At 35.8% G+C, this 21661-nt stretch overlaps 1 protein-coding gene across 1 annotated transcript; it reads left to right on the top strand.

Moving 5' to 3' along the window:
• The first annotated feature begins 13524 nt into the window (after positions 1–13524).
• Positions 13525–14847, top strand: LOC129245940 (40S ribosomal protein S23). The gene is made up of 3 exons (XM_054884389.1): positions 13525–13608; positions 14052–14211; positions 14503–14847. Exons 1-3 carry the CDS (start codon positions 13605–13607, stop codon positions 14768–14770), a joined length of 432 nt encoding a protein of 143 aa, XP_054740364.1. The 5' UTR covers positions 13525–13604; the 3' UTR covers positions 14771–14847.
• Positions 14848–21661: the final 6814 nt, after the last annotated feature.

The following is a 21661-nucleotide window of genomic DNA, read 5'->3' as shown; positions in this document are numbered from 1 at the left end:
ATGCGACAAAAACAACATCATTTGTATGAGGCAAAAAGAGAGTGTACAAATATAACTGTTGCAAAATTATAAAAGCATAATACGGTTATTAAGAAATGTAGAAATTTGAAGGTGTTCGCCATTTTATATCAAAATTCTACGTGGTATACAAATTACAGAAATGCAAAAAAATAAAATTTTAGCTTTTGCTTCCGAAAAAAAGTCATTTCGGGAAATAAGCCTCCTAATAGGAAGAAGTGATTTTGTGAAATTTAAAAAAAGAAAAAAATTACGGGGCTACAAATAATCCACGTGGATGAAAACAAATTCTAAACACCCGTGAAGTGCGAAAGTTATTCGCGTGGCACGAAACAGTAGAAAAAGCTTGCGAGATATCAAGGCTCAATGTGAATCAATGTTTCTCGGACTATGTTAAGTCGAGTATTGAAGCGTTTGGGGTTGTTGTTGTTGAAATGGTTGAGTATTTCTGTTGAAATAATCCTAATTAGCGACTAGCGCCATTTCACTGTTCTCGTCTCGTTTTTTTTTTACTCAGATTCATTTCGTGAGATCCAAGTATAGCACCAAACTTTGTATCTCTATGTCTGAGATTTTATTAATTTGCTGTAGAAAAGGTAAGCTTCACCTAAGTAGTGGAAAATACTTTATTTCACCCTCTCCGCCTGACAGCTTCTGTACATGGGATTGAAAGGCGGGTTAAATCTGGTTGCATGATCCCCTATCTTCCAGTAACTTGTAAGGGTTACAGGGATACGTGAAATGCTTGGACGAAAGCATCCTAACAAGTAATTCGTCGTGTGGATGTTGTACGACGGCCATGTTTTCCTTGTTGTGGGGCATGTGGTTAATTGCTTCCACCTTCTTTCGGCTAAAGGGATTAGTATTGTGATGCAATGAATGTTTTTATTGTGTTGAACGGGGTAGCAACTACCATCGCCTCTGTTATGTCTAGTGCCGAATCATTTCTTGCTAGCTCATCTGCTATCTCATTACCCTCTATATTCCTATGACCGGGAACCCATTCAGAGTAATTCGAAGCCAGTGACCAAACAGTTCTAGATCCTTTCTACACTGTAAAACTAGTTTGGATGAAATGGAATTTGAATCTTAGGCCGTGATAGCTGAAAAGATCGATGATTGTGAAGCCACATTTCTTTTTTGGTAGTAAGAGTCCCTGTAGGAGGATCTTGCTGTGGCCGCACGATCTTGTTGTCCAGCTTCCTATGCCTCTGAGTCACACCGCGCTGCATGTAGCGATTGTTTTTATGTGTAAGTCCAATAGTAACAGATGTCTTAGTACGGTAAGCGCTTCAGTAGGACTTGCGCTAAGCGCTCCTGTGGTTAGGATACACGCTGATCTTTGTTTCTTATTCTGCTTGGTTTGTAGCGGGCCACCAGACTGCTGCCGCATATATCAGCATCGATTTTAAATGGCTGTGTAGGACCAATAGCTTTGGTTGTTGAAAGCCCCATTTCTTACCCAACATTCTCTTGCACGTGTAAAGTGCTATATTAGCTTTCAGGGAGTATTAAATTCTCTGAAATGAAGCCACCTCCAAAACTTACCGCTGACCACAAAAGCAAATGGAAAACCTTCGTTCGTATAATATGGATCGTTTTAGAATCTGGTCGTTTAAAATAAATGAAAAAGCTTTTTAAAAGAGTATAAGTTTTTCAAATTTTACCAATTTTTTTTTTCAAGTTATGAATAGAAATTTGGCTTAGCTGGGCCAGATGGATTTAGTAAGTATTGTGGAGATTTGGGTTTAGAGCCAAGAAATTTTTCAAAAAGAAATTTGCGTGGTGGTGTGAGGAGCTGTACGTAGACCTGGAAAGATCAGCATCCACTTCCCATCAACTCACATTACGCAAAAAACCTGTAACTGAAAGCGCTTTGGTGTGAGTAACTTACTCTTTCTTTAACAAAAACAGTGAGTGTAATTTTTAACATTAGAGAGCGATTTTGATATTTTAAGGTATGTATGTGTGTGTGCATACTTCTAATTCTTTTCATTCTAAATTCAAATCGCCAAGAAACACATTTCAGTTAACGAAGCCAGTTCTTGGGTTTGTTGTATTTGTATTTTAAACCAGTTGTGGCCGTGATATATTTCTTTAATCAACAAACAATTACATGGAAATAGATAAAATGTTGTTTATAAAATAAACAAAGTAGCTTAAAATTTTAAAAGGTGGCCGCGCGTTCGTAACTCTTTGCTAACTCAACGTTAATTCAACACTTTTCAGAAACCAGTAAACCAGTAAGCGTAAAACGCTTTAAATGATTTCCGATTGATTTCATTATCCAGCATCTCCCTTTGTGCGCGAATAGCTGTGTTTTGCTAACGTTCTGATTATAACGGGTGTTTTTTTTTACCTGGATGAGAACTATCGATAACTATGGTTTGATAGCTCAGACTGACAAACTGTGTTGACATTTCTATTCAGTTAATTTTGGCAAGTCTCCATGAATCGTTTAACGCCAAAGCAACGCTTCCAAATTGTGGAAAGTTACTTTGAAAAAAATAAAACTAAATCTGTTAGCGAGGTTCATAGAGCACTTTGCTCATTTACGTGGGGCTTACACGCTGGTGGCCTCATCGGTCTTTCTTTCGAAATGAAGAAGTAACTGACGTTACGATGAATGGGGAGCACTATCGCGCCATGCGGACGAGTTTTTTGTTTTCAAAAATTAATTAGATAAACATCGACAACATTTGGTGCCAACAAGATGGCACAACTTGCCCTACAGCGGCCTTAACAATCGATTTGTTGCAATACGGCCTGATTTATTGGAAAAGCTTGTCGAAATTGGACTCGTAGCCATGACCCACATATAGGATACGATAAATAGCTGCCTTTGCGAGGGGCCCACTTGAACAAATAATCTAAATTCGAAGGAAAAGAATCAAACAGGTGAAAAAAAGAAGGGGCTTTGGGTTAGAGGCTGACGACCAACAGTGGCTAATTACTTTCGTAGTAACCTCCTCAAGCTACCGATGAATTTCTCCAGCTGTGTGATATTTAAACCCGCAATACCCGCAGGCATATCAAAAAAGTGAGAGCCCAAATGTCTAAATCTTTCCCCGGCGAGAGCAGGGCAGCTGAGAAAAAGGTGCAGAAATGATACCACCTCATCCTTCAGCTAGCTTCTACAGAACGGACTTGAAGCAATCTCAAGACGCACTGCATAAGCACTTAACGGAAAATGTCCGGTTAAGATGCCTTTATTAGCTTTAGAAGTTCTCTCGAGCGCCCTCGATCTACCCGTGACTCATATGGCCCACATAGACCGATTACCATATTACAAAAATTCCATGAAAAAAATATGTATGTATATATAATTGGCGCGAACACCCTTTGTGGGCGTTTGACCGAGCTCCTCCTTCTATTTGTGATGTGCCTCTTGCTATTGTTTCAGAAATGCAGGGGCCTACAGTTTCAAGCCGACTCCAAACGGCAGATATTTTTTATGAGTGGCCTTTTCATGGCAGAAATACTCTCGGAAATTTGTCACAACATGCCGAGGGCGACCGCTATTAGAAAAAACTTTTTTTCACGGAGATTCGAAACTATGTTCTCCGAATGGTGGTCACGCCATGAAATTGCCATGAATAGCCATGAAATCGCCTACCAGCATCAGTATATAATAAAATAAAAAATACATTCCAACCATACTTTTGTTTTGTATTATCATTTTAGGTTCTCAAGCTCTTAAAAAATACCCGATATATAGAGAAATTTCAAATTTCATTAGAAGAATCAGAAACTCCCATGAAATTAATATATGTATGATCTAAGTACGAGGTGTGTTCAAAACGTGTCGCAAATTTTGAATTTTCGCAGGTTACGTATATTCGAATTTCAATTTTTTGGTGGCGATATATTGGTATTCATGTCTCTCACTCATACCGACGAGTTCGGCCATTTTGAATGTTCAGTTAATTGTTGACAGCTACTTTGCTTGCACGTGTTTCGGCTCGTCTTCGATTTTTACCTATTCAAAAAGATGGATTAAAGAACCTGTATCAAATTTTGTATGAAAAACGAAATTAAGTGCGCGGATGCATTCCGAATGTTGACTGTGTCATACGGAGAGGCTAACTTGGACCAAAGCAACGTTTATCGGTGGTACAAAATGTTCTCAGAAGGCCGAGAAGATGTGAACGACGAGCGTGCCGGACACTCGAACACTTCAACAACAGACGCAAAAATTGATGAAGTGAAGAAAATGGTATTGACCAATCGTCGCATCACCGTTAGAGAAGTTGCTGAGGAACTAGACATATCGATTGGCTCGTGCCATTCGATTTTTTTCAATGATTTGGGCTGAGACGGCTCGCCGCAAAATTCGTACCAAAACTGCTCAATTTTGACCAAAAACCGCATCGCATGAACATTGCTAATGAGATGTTGGACTCTGTCCGCGACGAACCAAATTTGCTCCAGAGGGTCGTAACTGGTGACGAATCGTGGATTTATGGTTATAACGTGGAAACCAAAGCTCAATCATCTCAATGGAAGCCGCCGCACGAACCAAGACCGAAAAAAGTGCGCCAAGTTCGGTCGAATGTAAAAGTTTTGCTTACCGTTTTCTTCGATTGCAGGGACGTTGTGCATCATGAGTTCGTGCAACAGGGTAAAACGGTGAATAAGGAATATTACCTGCAAGTTATGCGCAAATTGCGCGAAGCAATCCGCCCGAAACGCCCGGATTTGTGGAAGAACAAAAATTGGCTCTTGCATCACGATAACGCCCCTCCTGACAGATCATTACTTGTGCCCGACTTTTCGACTAAAAACAACACACTAATGACGCCACAGCCATCGTATTCCGCAGATCTGGCCCCGTGTGAATTTTTCTTGTTCCCGAAACTGAAGAGACCCATGAAAGGACGACCCTACGCTACGATTGACGAGATAAAGACGGCATCGAAGGAGGAGCTGAACAAGATAAAAATAAAGATTTTTTGAAGTGCTTCGAAGATTAAAAAAAACGTTGGCACAAGTGCATAATATCTCATGGGGATTACTTTGAAGGGGACAAAATAGATATTAATGAATAAATAAATAATTTAAAAAAAATACAAAACTCGCGATACTTCTTGAACACACCTCGTATTTGATTTTAGTTTGAAAAAATGCTCATTGATCGTAATTACCTTTAATATTGTTGCCGCTGTCAAGAGGGTCAGGCGTTTCTTCTTGCCGCTAGAACTTGCTGGAATGCACCGCCCTACTATAGAAATTACAAAAAAGCAATTTAATTTTTGTTGAAAATGTGCCCAAATTAAAAAGGATATATCGTCCCCTTAGTATTAAAATAGCCTATAAATTTTTTGATGTTTTGAGAAAATGAATTTCAAACTTTTTGTCGAAAGTAGCTCTCACTCAAATCTCGTTATGTCCGTAAATATTTATTATTTTTTGACTGACGTTTTGACCCACTTTGTGGAACTAGAATTTGACAAAATTTTGACCACATATAAAATCGACGATGGAGAATCCAAAAATTCAATAAAAAAATAATAGCCTATGAGCACATAGGCTATTGTTATACTAAGGGGACGATATGTACTTGAAAGATTTGTGTTGGTGCACCACGCACTCTGGTGTATAAGTGTCCGTTTCCGTGCGCACGACAACTCTAGCAAAAATTAAGAAATTTCAATGAAACTTTGTCCCAGGTAGGTTGGTATTGAAAATGGGCGAAATCGGTCAACAACCATGACCCTCTCCCATATAACGGTAATTTTCAAAAATGAAAAAAAAAACGTAATATTTCTGTTATAAGTGAAGTACATTACCGGTATTTTCATTTGTATGAACTCAAAAAAAGAAATACGACGCAAGTACAATTCTGAAAAACAGTCGGTGCCCCGTGTCGGGTGAATGCGTGTATTGCAACACCGGCTTAATAGAACTAGACCAAACTTAGTAGGCGTATTGCTCCCCACCTCATTTAGATTTGACATAAATATTAGTGAGAACCACGTCCACTTTTTATATGTCAAGACTAAATTTCCATCCATCCATCTGATGTTACTGTAGCCATATAGCCGAGTTTAGCGATTCAACAAGGCATGGCGCTGCTACTAGCCAAATTTTTTTTTTTTTTTGTTACGTTGGTACACTCTTCATATGAACGTATGTGAATTTTCAATTCATTCTTTGATTACAAGCCATTTATTGTAGTATAGACGTGTCACTATTTTCTACAATGGAAAAAATTAAGTATCGTGCAGTGATTGAATTTTTATTTTTGGATGATTTAAAAGCAAAGGAAATTTATGAACGAATGTTGAAAGTGTAGAAAGACTTGTCGACTTTTTGCCATGAAGTAGTACAGTAGAAGGATGGGTTGCTGAAGTTAAACGTGGTCATAAAGGCGATCCACGTTAAGGTTCAAAAATAGCAACACCAAAAATCGTAGAAAAAATATAGGATATCGCATTGGAACATCGTCGAGTGAGTGAAACAGATTTTGTAGAAGCTCAAGGCATCTCATTAGGCAGTTTAAGCAATATTTTGATTGAAGTATTGGATTTCAGAAGCTGTGTGCACAATCGGTGCCGCATTCGCCAACAATGGAACAAAAAAACATATTCGAAAGTGACTTTCTCAGCCACATTTAGAGCGTTTTCGGAAGGATAAAGTGGATTTTGATAGCCGCTACATCTCTATGCATGAGTCTTGTGTTCATCACCATGATCCTAAACAAGAGGCTAAAGAGTGATGTGAGTCTGGTAGTTTGGGTCCGAAGTGAATTCGTGTCCACAAATCGGCAAAAAGTTGTTAACATCATTTTTTTGGGCTACGAGTAGTTTTATTTGTGAATAACTTACAAACTGTTAAAATAATAAATTCTTAATATTATTGTAACCTTTTGGACCAGCTGAAGGAAAAAATTCGTGAAAAATACCCAGTTTGTAAAAGAACAAACTTATTTTTCATCAGGACAATGCACCGTGTCGTGTCACAAGAACATTTTGGCAATGGCTACAATCCCTAAATTAAAGTTCGAAATGTTGGAGCTTCCATCCTATTGGCCTCTAGTGACTTTCAACTGTTTCCAGACCTAAAAAAAAATGCATGCGTGCAAAGCGATTTTCATCCAATAATAAGGTCATAACAGCTGTGGAAGCGTATTTTGCAGCCCTTCCAGATGTGCACTTCAGGGATAGAATTCATAAATTGGAATGGGTTATGAAGGGTATTTCAAATCATAAAATTGTGGTTTTCTTATCAAATCGCAAAACTTATTGAACAACCTAACAGACAAGGTGTAGATTACTGCAGCAGCTGGTTTCTTCTTTTTCCTGCGATTTGACGGTTACAATGTCAAAGTGGACCGCTTTTGACTAAATTGCGAAAACAAAATACATACATGTACAAATATATATACATGTTGTTATTGTTCTCGTGACTTCACATTATAGGAATACGCCTTGCGTGTTATTCTGTCTTCAACTGTCGTTGTCATTGCTGCGTAGCAACTATTTTTATATTTATATTTATATTTAATCTTATGTTTGTCTGATTTCCTTAATCCTCGTCGCCAAATTATATTGTGACCATATCACGCCTTTAATTTATTTAATAAGATTATTTAATTAACAAACAAGTAGACAATGCGTTGCCTAATAAATTCAGAAAGTGTTTACATATGTAGCTTAAAATTTTACAAGACGAGCGAGCGGTCGTAACTCTTGAAAGATCAACAACCAACTCAACGTTAAATGACTTTTTCGATAGACTCAAAAGTCGGAACGACCTAGTAACCAGGCTGTGTGTACATGTATATGCATGCATATACTTACATAGAAGTGCCTCCTTCGACCATCCATACCACTGGTCTCCTATGCTGACGATTGTTCGATAATGGCGTGCGGCAATGTGAGTGTACGTTTATCTCGCCAGTCTCTCTCGGTTTTTCTTTGCAATGAATCTCCAGCTTTCTCCCACTAAATCCACAGCGACTCTCTCTACCACCTGGACGAAGGAGGTTAAACTGCAGTTACAGGTGAAAGTCGATGACACACCAAAACCGAGCGTTAACAACCGAACAATTTTAGGTATCAGCTTCGACAATTTGCTCTCCTTCTCGGCGCTTACAACCGCAATTGCTTCTAAGTTCCAAAACCGGATCAAACCGACCTGGATCAAAGACAAGGAAATGTTGCTGGCCATATTTAAAGCACTTGACCTAGAACCAAATTACGCTGTGCCCATCCGGTTGCCTAGTACTAGTGATTTGTAGTGGTCAAAGCTTCAGACCTGCCAGAATACTGCTATCAGGATAGCCACGAGATGCCTCCTGATGTCTCCCCTACAACAGCTTTACAACTAGGCTTTTATGCTCCCGGTTAAAGACCTCAGTAAGATGCTCAGCAAGCAATTCCTGCTGGAGTGTTACCATAGGAATCATCCCTACATGCTCTTTCTAGAGCCTGAGCAACCTCCCAGGTGAGTCAGGTGACATCTGTTCGACTACACCGACGGGATGCAGGACCAAACACGACTAGAACTACTGGATCGGACAGTGTACAAACAGTCATTAAACGACATTCACTAGGAGTCTCTTACCACTTTTCTAAACTCCCGATCGCAGAATGCTGTTATCGGAGTCCAGCCACCACCCATCACCTATGAAGAACTTCGTTGTCTCGTGAGATCTGCGTAATTTTGCTCAAGCAGATTAAATAAACTCTTACTTATCCAGAAGAGGCCCCGACATACTTAGTATATGTCCGAAATATGAAGGTACCCCGCACGATACTAAGCATCTATTCACATACCCTGTTAAACCCACTCACATAACACGCCTCTCCATCCTGGCTCCATCATGGATCTACCGTTAGATGAGTTAGACGATGGTGATCATTGACTACACCGCACTGGCAGGACTTAATGAACTGCTACAACAACAACAACCATCCATGCCACCCTGTAAATGAACTTTGATCATGAATGTCAATCTCAAATAATTTTTGATTGGCTACAAACTACTTTGGGATTTCTGAATGTTTCTAGTTGTTGTAAGAGTTTTAGCTCGCACCGATTTGTGCTTTGGCAGTGATTTCGACGGTTTGACAGAATTATGACTAAAATAACGAAAGACCGCAAAAAAATCTTTGAAAATATTAATTTAAATTTTTTAAATGGTTTAGAAACTGAATTCCTTGTTCTGCACGAGAATACTGGTAGGGCAACTGGTTCCGACGAATGCATTGAAGTGAAGAACAAATAAATATTTAATTGGCGCGTACACTTCTGCTAAGTGTTTGGCCGAGCTCCTGCTCCTATTTGTGGCGAGCGTCCTACAAATGGAGGGACCTACAGTTTTAATCCAACTCCGAACGGCAAATGGTTTTTATGAGGAGCTTTTTCATGTCAGGTTTTCCATTGCCTGCCGAGGCATATTTCATTTTATATTATTCATATTCACCTATTGACTATTAATAATCTTGAATTCAGGTGTGGAAATATTTTGTAAAACGTCATTACAAACAAATAAGGAAGTGCTAAATTCAGTCCGGGTTGACCTTTATACCGCCACGTAAATTTTATTAGAATTAAATTGTTGTTAAATGAATTTTTGAAATCAACCATCATATAATGAGAGTTAGGTCTTGTAACAGCCGACGGACGGGCGGACAGACGGAAATTTAGTGTTAACATGTTAAAACGTTTGCCCAATCTCAATAATATTTATGTCAAATCTAATTGAGGTGATAAGCAATACGAGTTTTATCAAGTCGTTATCGAGATACACACATTTACCCAAAAATGGGCTTATCAATTTCATCGAATTTCAATAGTCGTTTTTTATTTAAAAATTCAGAATCAGGTTTTCTCTTTCTTTTTCTTTTTAAAAATTACCGTTATATGAGAAATGATTTTTGTCATTTTTGACCGATTTCGTCCATTTTACCCTTGCTGAGTTTCGCAAAAATGCCTAAACAAATTTTCGGGAGTTGTAGCTTGTAACATCAATTGAACTTGCGGAAATTTCATCTTGTGGACGTGCACCTCAATAATATTATATATATGTCCGATCTAAACAGGGCGCGCAGCAACCCATGTACCAAGACTGTGCGAGTCGTATTATGTCATTGCCAGAATACACACATTTGCTCAAAAGTGGGCGTGGCACCAATCGTTTTTCCAATTTTTTTTTAGTCATATCCTTTTCAGGTTCATCATTTGAATCAAATGTAAATAATCATTAAATAAATTTGCATAATTTATAATAGAAATATAACGGGTTTTTCTTATTTTTTGAAAATGATTGATTGAGCGCCAATCTCCAATGCAAACCTACCTTGGGCAAAGAGAATTTCTTAATTTTTGCTCTAGTTAGCGTACGCACGAACAGCCGAACGGACGTGCAGACGCGCAGGCACGACTAAATGGACTCCTCTCATCTTTAAGATATGCAGATATGTTAATCTTTTGACGTGATAACGTCTTATAATTCGATTTAACAGGCTGCACGCACGAAAAAATGTGTCGTTACCTTGCTCATTTGTCGTTACCTTGCTCATTTGTCGTTACCTTGCTCATTGCCGTTACCTTGAATGAACTGCAAGCGAAAGCGCGGAACGAACGACAAAGCAAACAAAGTAAACGAACGGCAACGTTCGACATCTTGCTCTCTCCTACTTAAGTGAGCGTATATGTACATATATAAATTCACGTACTTGTATTTGCATATGTCTTCTTATTGATTATATTATTATTCATTTGATTTACTTGAAGAATTTAAAATAAAACCAAGTTTGTTAATAATACCTGTTGTTTTAATGTTATTATTATTTTTTGACGTGATAACGTCTTATAATTCTATGTAGCCGGCTGCACGCACCAAAAAATGCGTCGTTATCTTGCTCCGTTACCTTGCTTGAACAGCGTGTTATGTTATGTTATGTTATGTTATGTTATGTTATGTTATGTTATGTTATGTTATGTTATGTTATGTTATGTTATGTTATGTTATGTTATGTTATGTTATGTTATGTTATGTTATGTTATGTTATGTTATGTTATGTTATGTTATGTTATGTTATGTTATGTTATGTTATGTTATGTTATGTTATGTTATGTTATGTTATGTTATGTTATGTTATGTTATGTTATGTTATGTTATGTTATGTTATGTTATGTTATGTTATGTTATGTTATGTTATGTTATGTTATGTTATGTTATGTTATGTTATGTTATGTTATGTTATGTTATGTTATGTTATGTTATGTTATGTTATGTTATGTTATGTTATGTTATGTTATGTTATGTTATGTTATGTTATGTTATGCTATGTTATGTTATGTTATGTTATGTTATGTTATGTTATGTTATGTTATATTATGTTAGGTTAATGTTACCTCATTCTCTATATCCATACGAAATATCTATCAAACAAATAAAATTAAAATTTTCTTTTGAAAAATGCAACCATTCAATCAGTATTTTCTTATGACGTTATCACGTTAAACTATCGTCAGTAAACCGACTTTACAGACAACCTCTTTTTTTAAATTAAAATAAGTTGAATTAGCAGTAATAAGTAGTAATAGGCTGCTTGCCTAAAATTTTAATGTTTCATAATTATATAAATTTTGTAATTTTTGCCTATAGTCTCGATAGTCTATCGATGATTTGACAAACACTATCGTTCACTGTGAAGGGTGCCAATTATCGATAGTTTCAGACCTTTAATTAAAAAGCCGATGGTAAAACGGCCCTCAATCTGCATTTAATTATATAAAATTATGTAGCTATAAAAAATATACCGCAATCGGTTATTGCCGACTATTTGGTGCTTTGCTTGACAGTTATTGCCAATATCAAAACAAATTTTTGTGTGCGTGCATTTGCTGTCTTGTTCTGAGAAAATATGATATAGTTACTAAAAATCTTTTTCCCATGGATATAAGCATTAGTCCCGATTTATACACAGAGACATATGGAAGAGAGACACTGGCAATTCTATTTTGATGTTTCATTCCCAGTCACATGGACAAAATTGTTTTTGTCCACATTGGTTGCTTTTGACGTTTAGATTTTCTAGTTTGGCAATAAGAATAAGAATCACAAAGCGTGTCGCCAGTACAGGAAACAAAAACGCCTCTTTCTCCCCCATCCGTCCTTCTCCCACGAACAAATGTTTTCCCTTTCAAATGTTTCCCTGTGAAAATCAGGACTTAGTGAGATGGTGTCAACCAATCCCATCAATCATTTCCTGAATTTTGATCTTATAGCGTATGAATACAGCAACCTGATTTGCTTGATGCCATTTTGAAATTTAAATGAGAGTGTGTAAAGTCAAAATAGAAATTTGCCAGATGCTAAGATACATTTAGTAGTTTTAGATGTTGATGTAGGGTAAAAAATTAAAAAAAAAAAACTGCAAAACGTAAGAAAAAGCAAATCTGGATAACCCTAAACTTTTATTCAAGCCGTTTTTAATGTAAAAGGGACTCCATGATTTGGAATCAAGTAAAACTCATAAATGAAATGGCGAAATATACAATCGCGCTCATTTCAATTATGTTGCAACTGCAATCCTAATACAGCTACTTTGGCATTGGTGAAGTTGACAGAATTGCCTACTTTGAGTGACGTCAGCAAAGAAAAGTTATTTATTCGTGAATCAATCAGTGAATATTTTGATTTTTAAATTAAATATAATAATAAAAATAAAGTGCCGCGTGTTAAATTGTGAAGGTACAAAAGAAAAAATAAAATCTCAGTATGCATATCTTCTTGTATTCCACTTATATATATATATATATATGTATACATAATTGGCGCGTACACCCTTTTTGGGTGTTTGGCCGAGCTCCTCCTCCTATTTGTGGTGTGCGTCCTGATGTTGTTCTACAAATGGAGGGACCTACCGTTTTAAGCCAACTCCGAACGGCAAATGGTTTTTATGATGAGCTTTTTCTTTGCAGAAATACACTCGGAGGTTTGCCATGGCCTGCCACTTGGTTTCGATATTTATGCTGTTATTCTGATATCCTTTGGTAATATAAGCTAGGTCTTTCCGGTAAGGTGGAACCGAATGTTGGGGCAATGTTGAAGAAAAGGTGCTTACATTTGTAGAAATTTGTTTGTTTTTATCTAATAAATGTTCTTTAAATTGAATTTGAATTTACTTAACATAATCGCATTGATTTGAAAAAGTATACGGATATTTTAAAATAAAAAAAATCGGTTTCCATGGCTATTATATGCACAATCGTAAACTCCCCTCAGCACTAAAACGAAAGAAAAACCAATAATCAGCTGCTTTTACTAAGGCCTCACAAATTAAATTGTTAGCTGAACACGATAATTTAAATCATTCATTTCTTCCCACTTATGTACCGAAATCTATTTTTATAAATCATTCTTAACGAAAGGTACATTTTCTCTTCAAATATTTTAAAGCACAGTTATGGTGCACCATGGGAGAAACTACTTTCCGAATACTCTCTGCTTGAACGACTATTGCTTGACAGCTTGATTAGTTGTTGTAGCTCAAATTTGAAAGATGTATACGATCCGAACAACAGCTCGTTCTTTTATTTCCGCCATTGCTTGAGAAAGTTTGGAAATTATGGGTGAGTTGCAGAATTAGTTTATTACATTTGTTTTAAAGTATTTTCAAAGAATATTTGTTAACTATTTTGAACTTCTATCGTGCGCCGATAAATAATTTGTGAAAGTAAGTGAAATTTATTAGTCAAGCGTCAAAAAATCGGCGGTCGTATTTGTCTCAAGTCTGCGATTAGTACGAGTATTTGTTCAAAATGTTAACTTTTTCATCGTTCAATATCATTGGAATCACTTTCTTAAAATTTGAGTTAGTAAGTAAATCTTAAGCTGAAAAGATTATTTCGCTTGATAATATTTGCAAATTATACACATAATTTCAATTTGCTTGTAAATTTCGTGTTTAACCTCACCATGGGTTAGCGTACAGGGTACAATTTGCGGGACTTTTTTTTTTCTTTGTCGAAGTTTGAATTATTTACTGATTGCATTCTTTTTTATTCTATTCCAGGCAAGCCAAGAGGTCTCCGCACAGCGAGAAAGCATGTGAACCATCGTCGTGATCAGCGTTGGGCTGACAAAGACTACAAAAAAGCCCATTTGGGAACCAGATGGAAGGCCAATCCTTTTGGAGGAGCGTCTCATGCTAAAGGCATCGTTCTTGAAAAAGTGTATGTAGACCTTCAAGTTATAGTTTTAAACAGTGAACTCAAGTGCGTGCTGATGGTTGTCTAAAACAATAACTTTATGTGACTGTTTTTTTTTTTTTGTTTGCCGCTAGTGACTGTGCAACCCGCAGTATATTTTTGTGTTTTGTATATGGAATTTATCATATCACAGGATTATACTGTGAGCTGCGCAGCGCTCCCCATCAACAACAGTGTTTTACTTTTTATTGACTAAAATTTAAATCTAAATTATTAAACTAAAACTGATTGATGAACAAATTTTTCTTATTTCAGTGGCGTTGAGGCTAAGCAGCCTAATTCTGCTATCCGTAAGTGTGTAAGAGTGCAGCTCATCAAAAATGGCAAAAAAATCACCGCATTCGTCCCACGTGACGGTAGCTTGAACTACATTGAAGAAAACGATGAAGTCTTGGTCGCTGGTTTCGGTCGTAAAGGTCACGCCGTGGGTGATATTCCCGGTGTACGTTTCAAGGTAGTTAAGGTTGCGAACGTTTCATTGCTTGCCTTGTATAAGGAGAAGAAAGAACGCCCAAGGTCGTAAATGTTCACTTTAAAGAATGTAATATATTCGCTTATAGTTTCTATAAAAAACAAAATATAAATTCATACAAAAACACATTCGTGAAGTTCTATTAATTTGATTGTATTTGTATACATTATTTTGAAGAGAAGTACGGACGACGAACCCTGCTACTTAGGCTTTCGGGTTTTATAGTTACCACGTTTTGTTATTTCTATGGTAGACGAAATTAAGACCGCATTTTGGGTAGGAGTTGGTAGTTTTTACTTGTAACAATTTGACATTCGGTGCGAAAACCATCACTTTCCATGCACGTCCTCATCGTTCCCACGACTTTTTGTTCTGCATCACTGGATTTATATCCATCCAAAGACTCACTTCAGCAGTCCGCATATATGTATGGATGTTTATGCTGCTACGACAACAAGCTCGTACTCATCCCATAAACAAAAAGCTGAATTTTGAAGAATTTAAACAAAAGAAAGTTAACATAGAAAAAATGTGAAATTACACTTAATACAAAGTATAATTCGCTGGTTGTCAAGAAAATTGGCTGCTTTTTGTACTTGTTTGAATGCTGACAAATTTACGAAATTTGGTTACGGGATAATTTTTACTAGAAAACATGAACAGAGCTTCGTTACTTCCATATATGTATGTATGTATAAATGTTGAAAAAAGATTGTTGACTTTGAATGTGGTAATGGTCTTATCACATAAAGAGAAAAATGGCGAATCGGAGCATAACACATTACGGCTTAGAAGTAAAGACTGAAGCTTGACATCAAGGCATGTTGCAAATAACTAGAACTTTATTTTATTCAAATTTATGATGGAAATTGGTTACATACTTTTTTGTCATAAATAAAATATTGGTAAATTTTTCAATGTTTACGGTTACTTGATCATTCTATTAGTTTAGTCTGGAAGATTTTGAAAATGCGCTAAGTAATAATAGATTGTTTTTGTACCAAATAATTTTTAGATTTCGTGAGTATAACCAGAGAACGTACATAAATATGTATGTGTGTATGTATGTTCATATACTTACTGTGTTATGAAGTAAGATTTTCATTACATTATTCAATTTGTTCAGATAAATCATATTAATATAAGGTATTAAGAGGAAATTGTTTACGCTAGTGGGAAGAGCCCAAATCGCATGAACAAATATATATGAGCGAATGTTGGATGCATACATCTGGGCGCATCATAAGAGATAAAATATCAAAAAATAAAAAAAATAAATTGTACTTTATTTCAGTACCAAAATTGTAATCATCGAAGACAAAATCGACATTTAAAAAGTTAATTCAAAAAGGTGCATACAAGTCACTTTTTAAAATAATTTTTTTTCTTTGAATGCCTCAAAAACAATTGAAAATTTTAGATTACTTTCATGAGAAGAAATATTAGACTTGATCTATATTTTTTACACTTTTGCATTATTCGACGGAATAATCCGCAAACAAAAACTCCTTTATCACCAAGAACGGAATAATCCAAAATAAATTATTTTGTTTTATTTGTTAAAATTTGAGGAAAATAAATAATTTTGGTAATACTGTAACTTTTTCCTTAGAACAAACAGCAAAAGTCTTGCCGACGCATTGAATAAACAAGACTTTTTGAGTACAACGCGCATTTCGAGCGGTGGTGCAAAAAGGTTAAAACGAGTAGGTTGAAACTTTTAGCCAATCCTTAAATATTATTTTGGTTTGATAAGTTACCTAATTTTTGGAAAGTGGAGAGTCTTACCTAACGTACAATGAAAGTTTCAGCGAAATCAGAGCAAAATTGAGGGAACTATGGGACTTTTACCGCCAAAAATGTTCAGGAAAATTCGAGTCAGAGAGGCTTTTGTCTGATATTTTGTGACTGTAGGCCACTTTCGGAATTAAAGTAGTCATATCTGCATATGTATGCACCTTTTTGGGTACCGCGCTTTTTTTAGGTCCGCCCACGAACCGGAGATGCTTTGTTTGAGCAGCTTGTTTATGGCAAAAATACACTTAGCAGTTTGCCCTAACCCGCCGAGAGCGAATGCTCTTAGAAAACCCCTTTTTCTGTCATTTGGTGTTCCAAACCCTGGGTTTCGAACCCGGGCACTACCGAATAGTAGTTACGCACCAACTTTCGGCTACGGCGGCCGCTCATAATAAATACAAACTTACTAATTGGTTGTTGTTGCTCTAGCAACATAAATATTTGCCCATGAATGTTTGAGCATTGCCAGCGGCTAAAGCTGCAAATAGCGGTGCTGTATCTTAGCCATAACCGTAACCATAGATTGCTACATCAAACATATGGGCATCACTGTAAACGATTATACGTGCCGCACCATAACGCCAGACCATAACCGTAGCCGTATGAATCTATTGAATTTTGGGTTTTCCCCGTAACCGTAAGCAGCTGTGAATTACTTTACATTTGTTGTGATATTTGCGATAAAAAATTGAATATTAGAAATGAATGACGAAAATTAATTGACTTAGTGGAAAATTATGCGTGATTTTATGTTAAAATTCAAATGTTGTCATTAGCTCTACTTCAATATCAGCTGTTTATGGTTACGGCATGATTAATCGACAAATGCTGTAATGTTACGGCTATGGCTATGGTTGTGGGGTTATGTCTACGGCACCCCTAATCGCAGCTTAAGACCGTCGCTCCGGTAACGCAGAACCGACAGTGTGCGTCGTGATTTCGGGTTTGTTGGCAAACGCACTATTTCCGCACAACGCTGCTCAATTCTTGCCAATTGTAGTTGCTGCTACAGAAACACCTGTGCGACCGCTTTGCTTTAAAATTGTACTGAGAACATTTATTTAACATTTTCGCTGGCAAGAGAAAATGGATTTTTTATTTAACATTATTATCGTTAGCCAACATCTTCAGAGTAAGTATTTCTTATTAAATTAAAACAAAAAAAGCACAAGGTAAGTATTGTTACGAAAAAGAAAAGGTGGCCAGTTTACTAGCCATTATGTAAGCTATGTATAAACGTTGCGACCGTTGGTTCAATTTGATGAAGGTGTGCTTGAGATTGCATGGCTTGTGGACTCGTTGAATGAAGTTGTGTCTTGGTTGTACGAAAAATAAACTTTTATTTTTGTTTTTTGCTAGTTGTACAGCTGGGTGGCAACGTGAATAACATCCGGTGTCGTTATCTTTACTCAAAATGACTCTTTACAAAATAAAATTTTACTCGAAATTGTACCGTTTGTGGGTAAGCATGCAACCATATATGACCATGCAACTGGATTACGAATCGCTTTCAATCCACGGTGGTCGCAACATTTATGACTTGCATTGCATTTTAGCATCGGCTGTGCTTTTGTAACAGTCCATTTTAAATTTACTACCAGAGAACTTTGATTTCGATTTTATGAATGAAACTACTTTGCTTTTACAAATTTGAGCTCGAACTTATGAATGAACTCGTTTTTGTTGTGCTTATTCAATACATGTTTGAAATGGTTCAGCGCCGTCGCGATTAAAAGAATAATGGCATTTTGTTTTTGTAGTCGCTAGCCGTAGAATTGTAGCTTAGAACGCCATACGCATGTATATGTACAAGCATAAAGTGAGTGCCTTGTGTGTTCGGTTATATGTACACACATACGTACATTTGAGTATACTAATAAGCATAGTTTTGTAGGAAGTTTAGAATACAAGTGTGTATGTATGTATGCACACCTAATTCTTTTTTACACGAATTTGAGTTAAAACGAACAAAAATTCTTTAACACGAAATGTTTTGTTTTAAAACGACTTTCAATATTTTATATAATTTTCCTGAATCTCATAGAGCAAATATACTAAGATTCTTCGACGCATGTACGAAGCATTTAAATTAGTCTCAGAGAAAATCTTCTCAATCTCAAGAGAAAATCTCTGAGACTCGGTAGATTTTGCTCTCGCCGTTTAATATTATAATTTATTTCTTATAATATATTTAATGAATTAAAGCGTGTAAGTACGACATAAATTCTCAAGTTAACTCTGAAAAGAATGTTTTAATATTGTTTTCGCCTCTTTTTACACGAATTTTTTGGGAACGTACATACATATCTATCGCGTAAAAAGGGAATTAAGTGTATGTAAATTAGAGCAGCAATTGTGCATACGTACATGCATTTGCAGATGCGAATTGTTTTTGCATTTTTTAGGCGGAATTCGATCATTTGAGTATTTATTACTCTTGAATAATTGTACGTAGATATGATAATGCGATGCGTCGTGAGGTAGGTCGTGGTTGCTTCGGTACATATGTATGTATGTATGTAACAATATATGAATTAAAAGTACGTTCACATATTCATTAATTACGAATACAGATTACCTAAGCTGTCAATACTGTTGTGAAAGGTTTTTGTTCATAGAAATTATACGAGTATTGGTGGAATACTTCGGTGTTTTTGGTTTCTTTAATTATTATTAATGATATGAAGAAAATACAAGGAGAAGGAATAGCTAATTTAATTGCGTAATTGACTGCTAATAATAAACAGTTGAAGGAAATCCGTAAAGGACGTTTACTGAGGTTTCAAAAAATTATGGCAGCGATACGAGTGCGAAATTCGATATTACATTTTATATTAAGCAATAAGAGGACACACGCTTTTTTCTGTTATATGTATGAATGCATAGTTAATAATACCTAGCAAACATTTTATTAGAATTATGTCTACAGACCTGTTTTCTTTGCCGGCATCCATTTTATTTAGTTTTTACTTTGACGTTTTCCTTTACACTTGTAAAAAAAAATGATCTATTGCACAGAAAACACAGGGTTGTATGTCAAGAAGTGTGGTTATTATCTAGGATTATTTTATAATCTCAGTTTTTGAGAGAAAAATTTTGCATGGGGAATCTAGCTTTTTAATTACATGCGACATATGGTAAATTTGGGATACAGTGGCTTACAAAAGTATTTTGCATAAGAAGACGATTAAGTTTACCTTTGAATTTTTGTATTTTTTTTAAATTTATTTGCTTATTATTTTATAAGTTATTAAATATAAATCTAAATGCACAGAATTTCATTGCTACGCACATTTTTTGTTGTATGCACCTAACGGTACAATTTTCGTGCATACTGTGTAGCGTATCTAAGACAATGTTCAGTAATACAACACGTATTTAAATTATTATGTTCGGATACTTAGTGCATACAAAATTTTAAATTTGTACATACAATTGTACATGCAAAATACCTCTGTGATCCACTGTATGTTCCACAACTTTAAAAAATCATGTAAGAGGAAAAAACCGTAAATATTTTCCCGAAAAACTGTGCAAAATAAGTAATAATGAAATCCATATTACATAAGTATTTATAAACAAAAACAATTTATTTGTATTACAAAAAAAAAAAATTTAAATTAGTGTACACTGAAAATTCCATCCATAAGTACGAAACATATAAAAATTCAAATTGAAATTGGGAGTAGAATTTAATTTTACAACTATTCATCGCTATTTGATAACAAGCGTGAATGTTTATTAGGGACTGGACTAAAAATGCTCTCATCAGTAGATACAGTCCGGCTCACTTGATTAGAGGCAATCATTTTTATGGAAGAAAATGGTTGTTAAAGCAACCGTATTTGATCCATTAACTGAAGGGTTTCTGATAATTCAGCGAAGACTTTACTTTGCTCGAAAATAAACACGGATCAAAATATAACTCCATCTAACGGTATTACGCAGCAGTAAAACTTCAGCAGCTAGTAATACTGCACTTGATTTTTTGGTTCGCTTGAATACGGGCGCTCAGTTAGCCTACATTATTTGTGCATTAAAGGGTGTGTGAAGGGATTGTATTTTTAAACATTCATTGTTTTTGGTCTAAAACTTTTTATTTCTAATAAAAAAAAGATTTAACAGATCGCGGAAAAGGACAAATCGATAACCTGATCTCAGAGGCACTTTCAAATCGCCAAAAAGATTGGTTGAAGTCCAAACTTTGTGGATCTTTACGTAAAATAAGGCACCTCCAATGGTAAGAACTGCAAAGGCCGAAGTGCGATGTATTTGAAATCGAAAGAAACCCGTAAAATCCTCAGGTTTGCATAAAATTCCCTTCCAACAGCAAAAATTAAAGAAATAGCAAATGTTGCAGTCGACAAATCCCCAGTTCTAACAGCGCCATATCTGAAGCACAAAAAATAAAAAAAAAAAAATAACAAATAAAAAAAAAAAATACAAAATACAAAAAACCTTTAAATAAATTAAAAAAATGTTTGCCTCTAATCAAGTGAACCGGACTGTATGTGAGATGCTATATCAAATATGCCCAGCCCAGCTGTCAGGTTTTATTCAATTATTAACTACTTTTGTTGTTTTTTTTGTTGGCTGTTTTTTGCTTCTCGAGTTATCTATACCAGGTGGCACAAAATTTATCATCCTATCAGAAAATTTATAATTTTTGTAAATGTTTTCGTATGTCAGCCATATTTCACATTTGTGAAGTAGAAAGCCAAATTTTTATTCAGTAAAAAAATTATTCAAAAACAAAATTGGATGTGTAATTTTGAGGAACCTTGTACAATAATTGTCCATCCAGATAATCAAATTTTAAAATAAACTATCTTTAACCCTTTTGCATCATACGTTGGAATAGTTCGCGTGAACAAAAATTTTCTCTTATCGCCAATCCGTAATAAGTTATTTTGTTTTATTTGTTAAAGTTTGAGGAAAATAAATAATTTTGGTAATCCTGTAAGATTCTTTTTCATTAGAACAAACAGCAAAAGGTATTTTGTGTACAATGTGCATGTTGTTGTTGTAGCAGCATCAACATTCCCCATACTTACATACGGTGAATGCTGCTGGAGTGACAGTCCTTGGCCGGATATAAATCCGGGTCGTTTCGGTGACGTAGAACCGACTGTCGTGGAAACGCAA

The sequence above is a fragment of the Anastrepha obliqua genome, chromosome 4, assembly GCF_027943255.1.
Source record: "Anastrepha obliqua isolate idAnaObli1 chromosome 4, idAnaObli1_1.0, whole genome shotgun sequence".
Lineage (NCBI taxonomy): Eukaryota > Metazoa > Arthropoda > Insecta > Diptera > Tephritidae > Anastrepha > Anastrepha obliqua.
The sequence above is the reverse complement of the archived record's forward strand: the minus strand, read 5'-3'. Positions and strand labels throughout refer to the sequence as shown.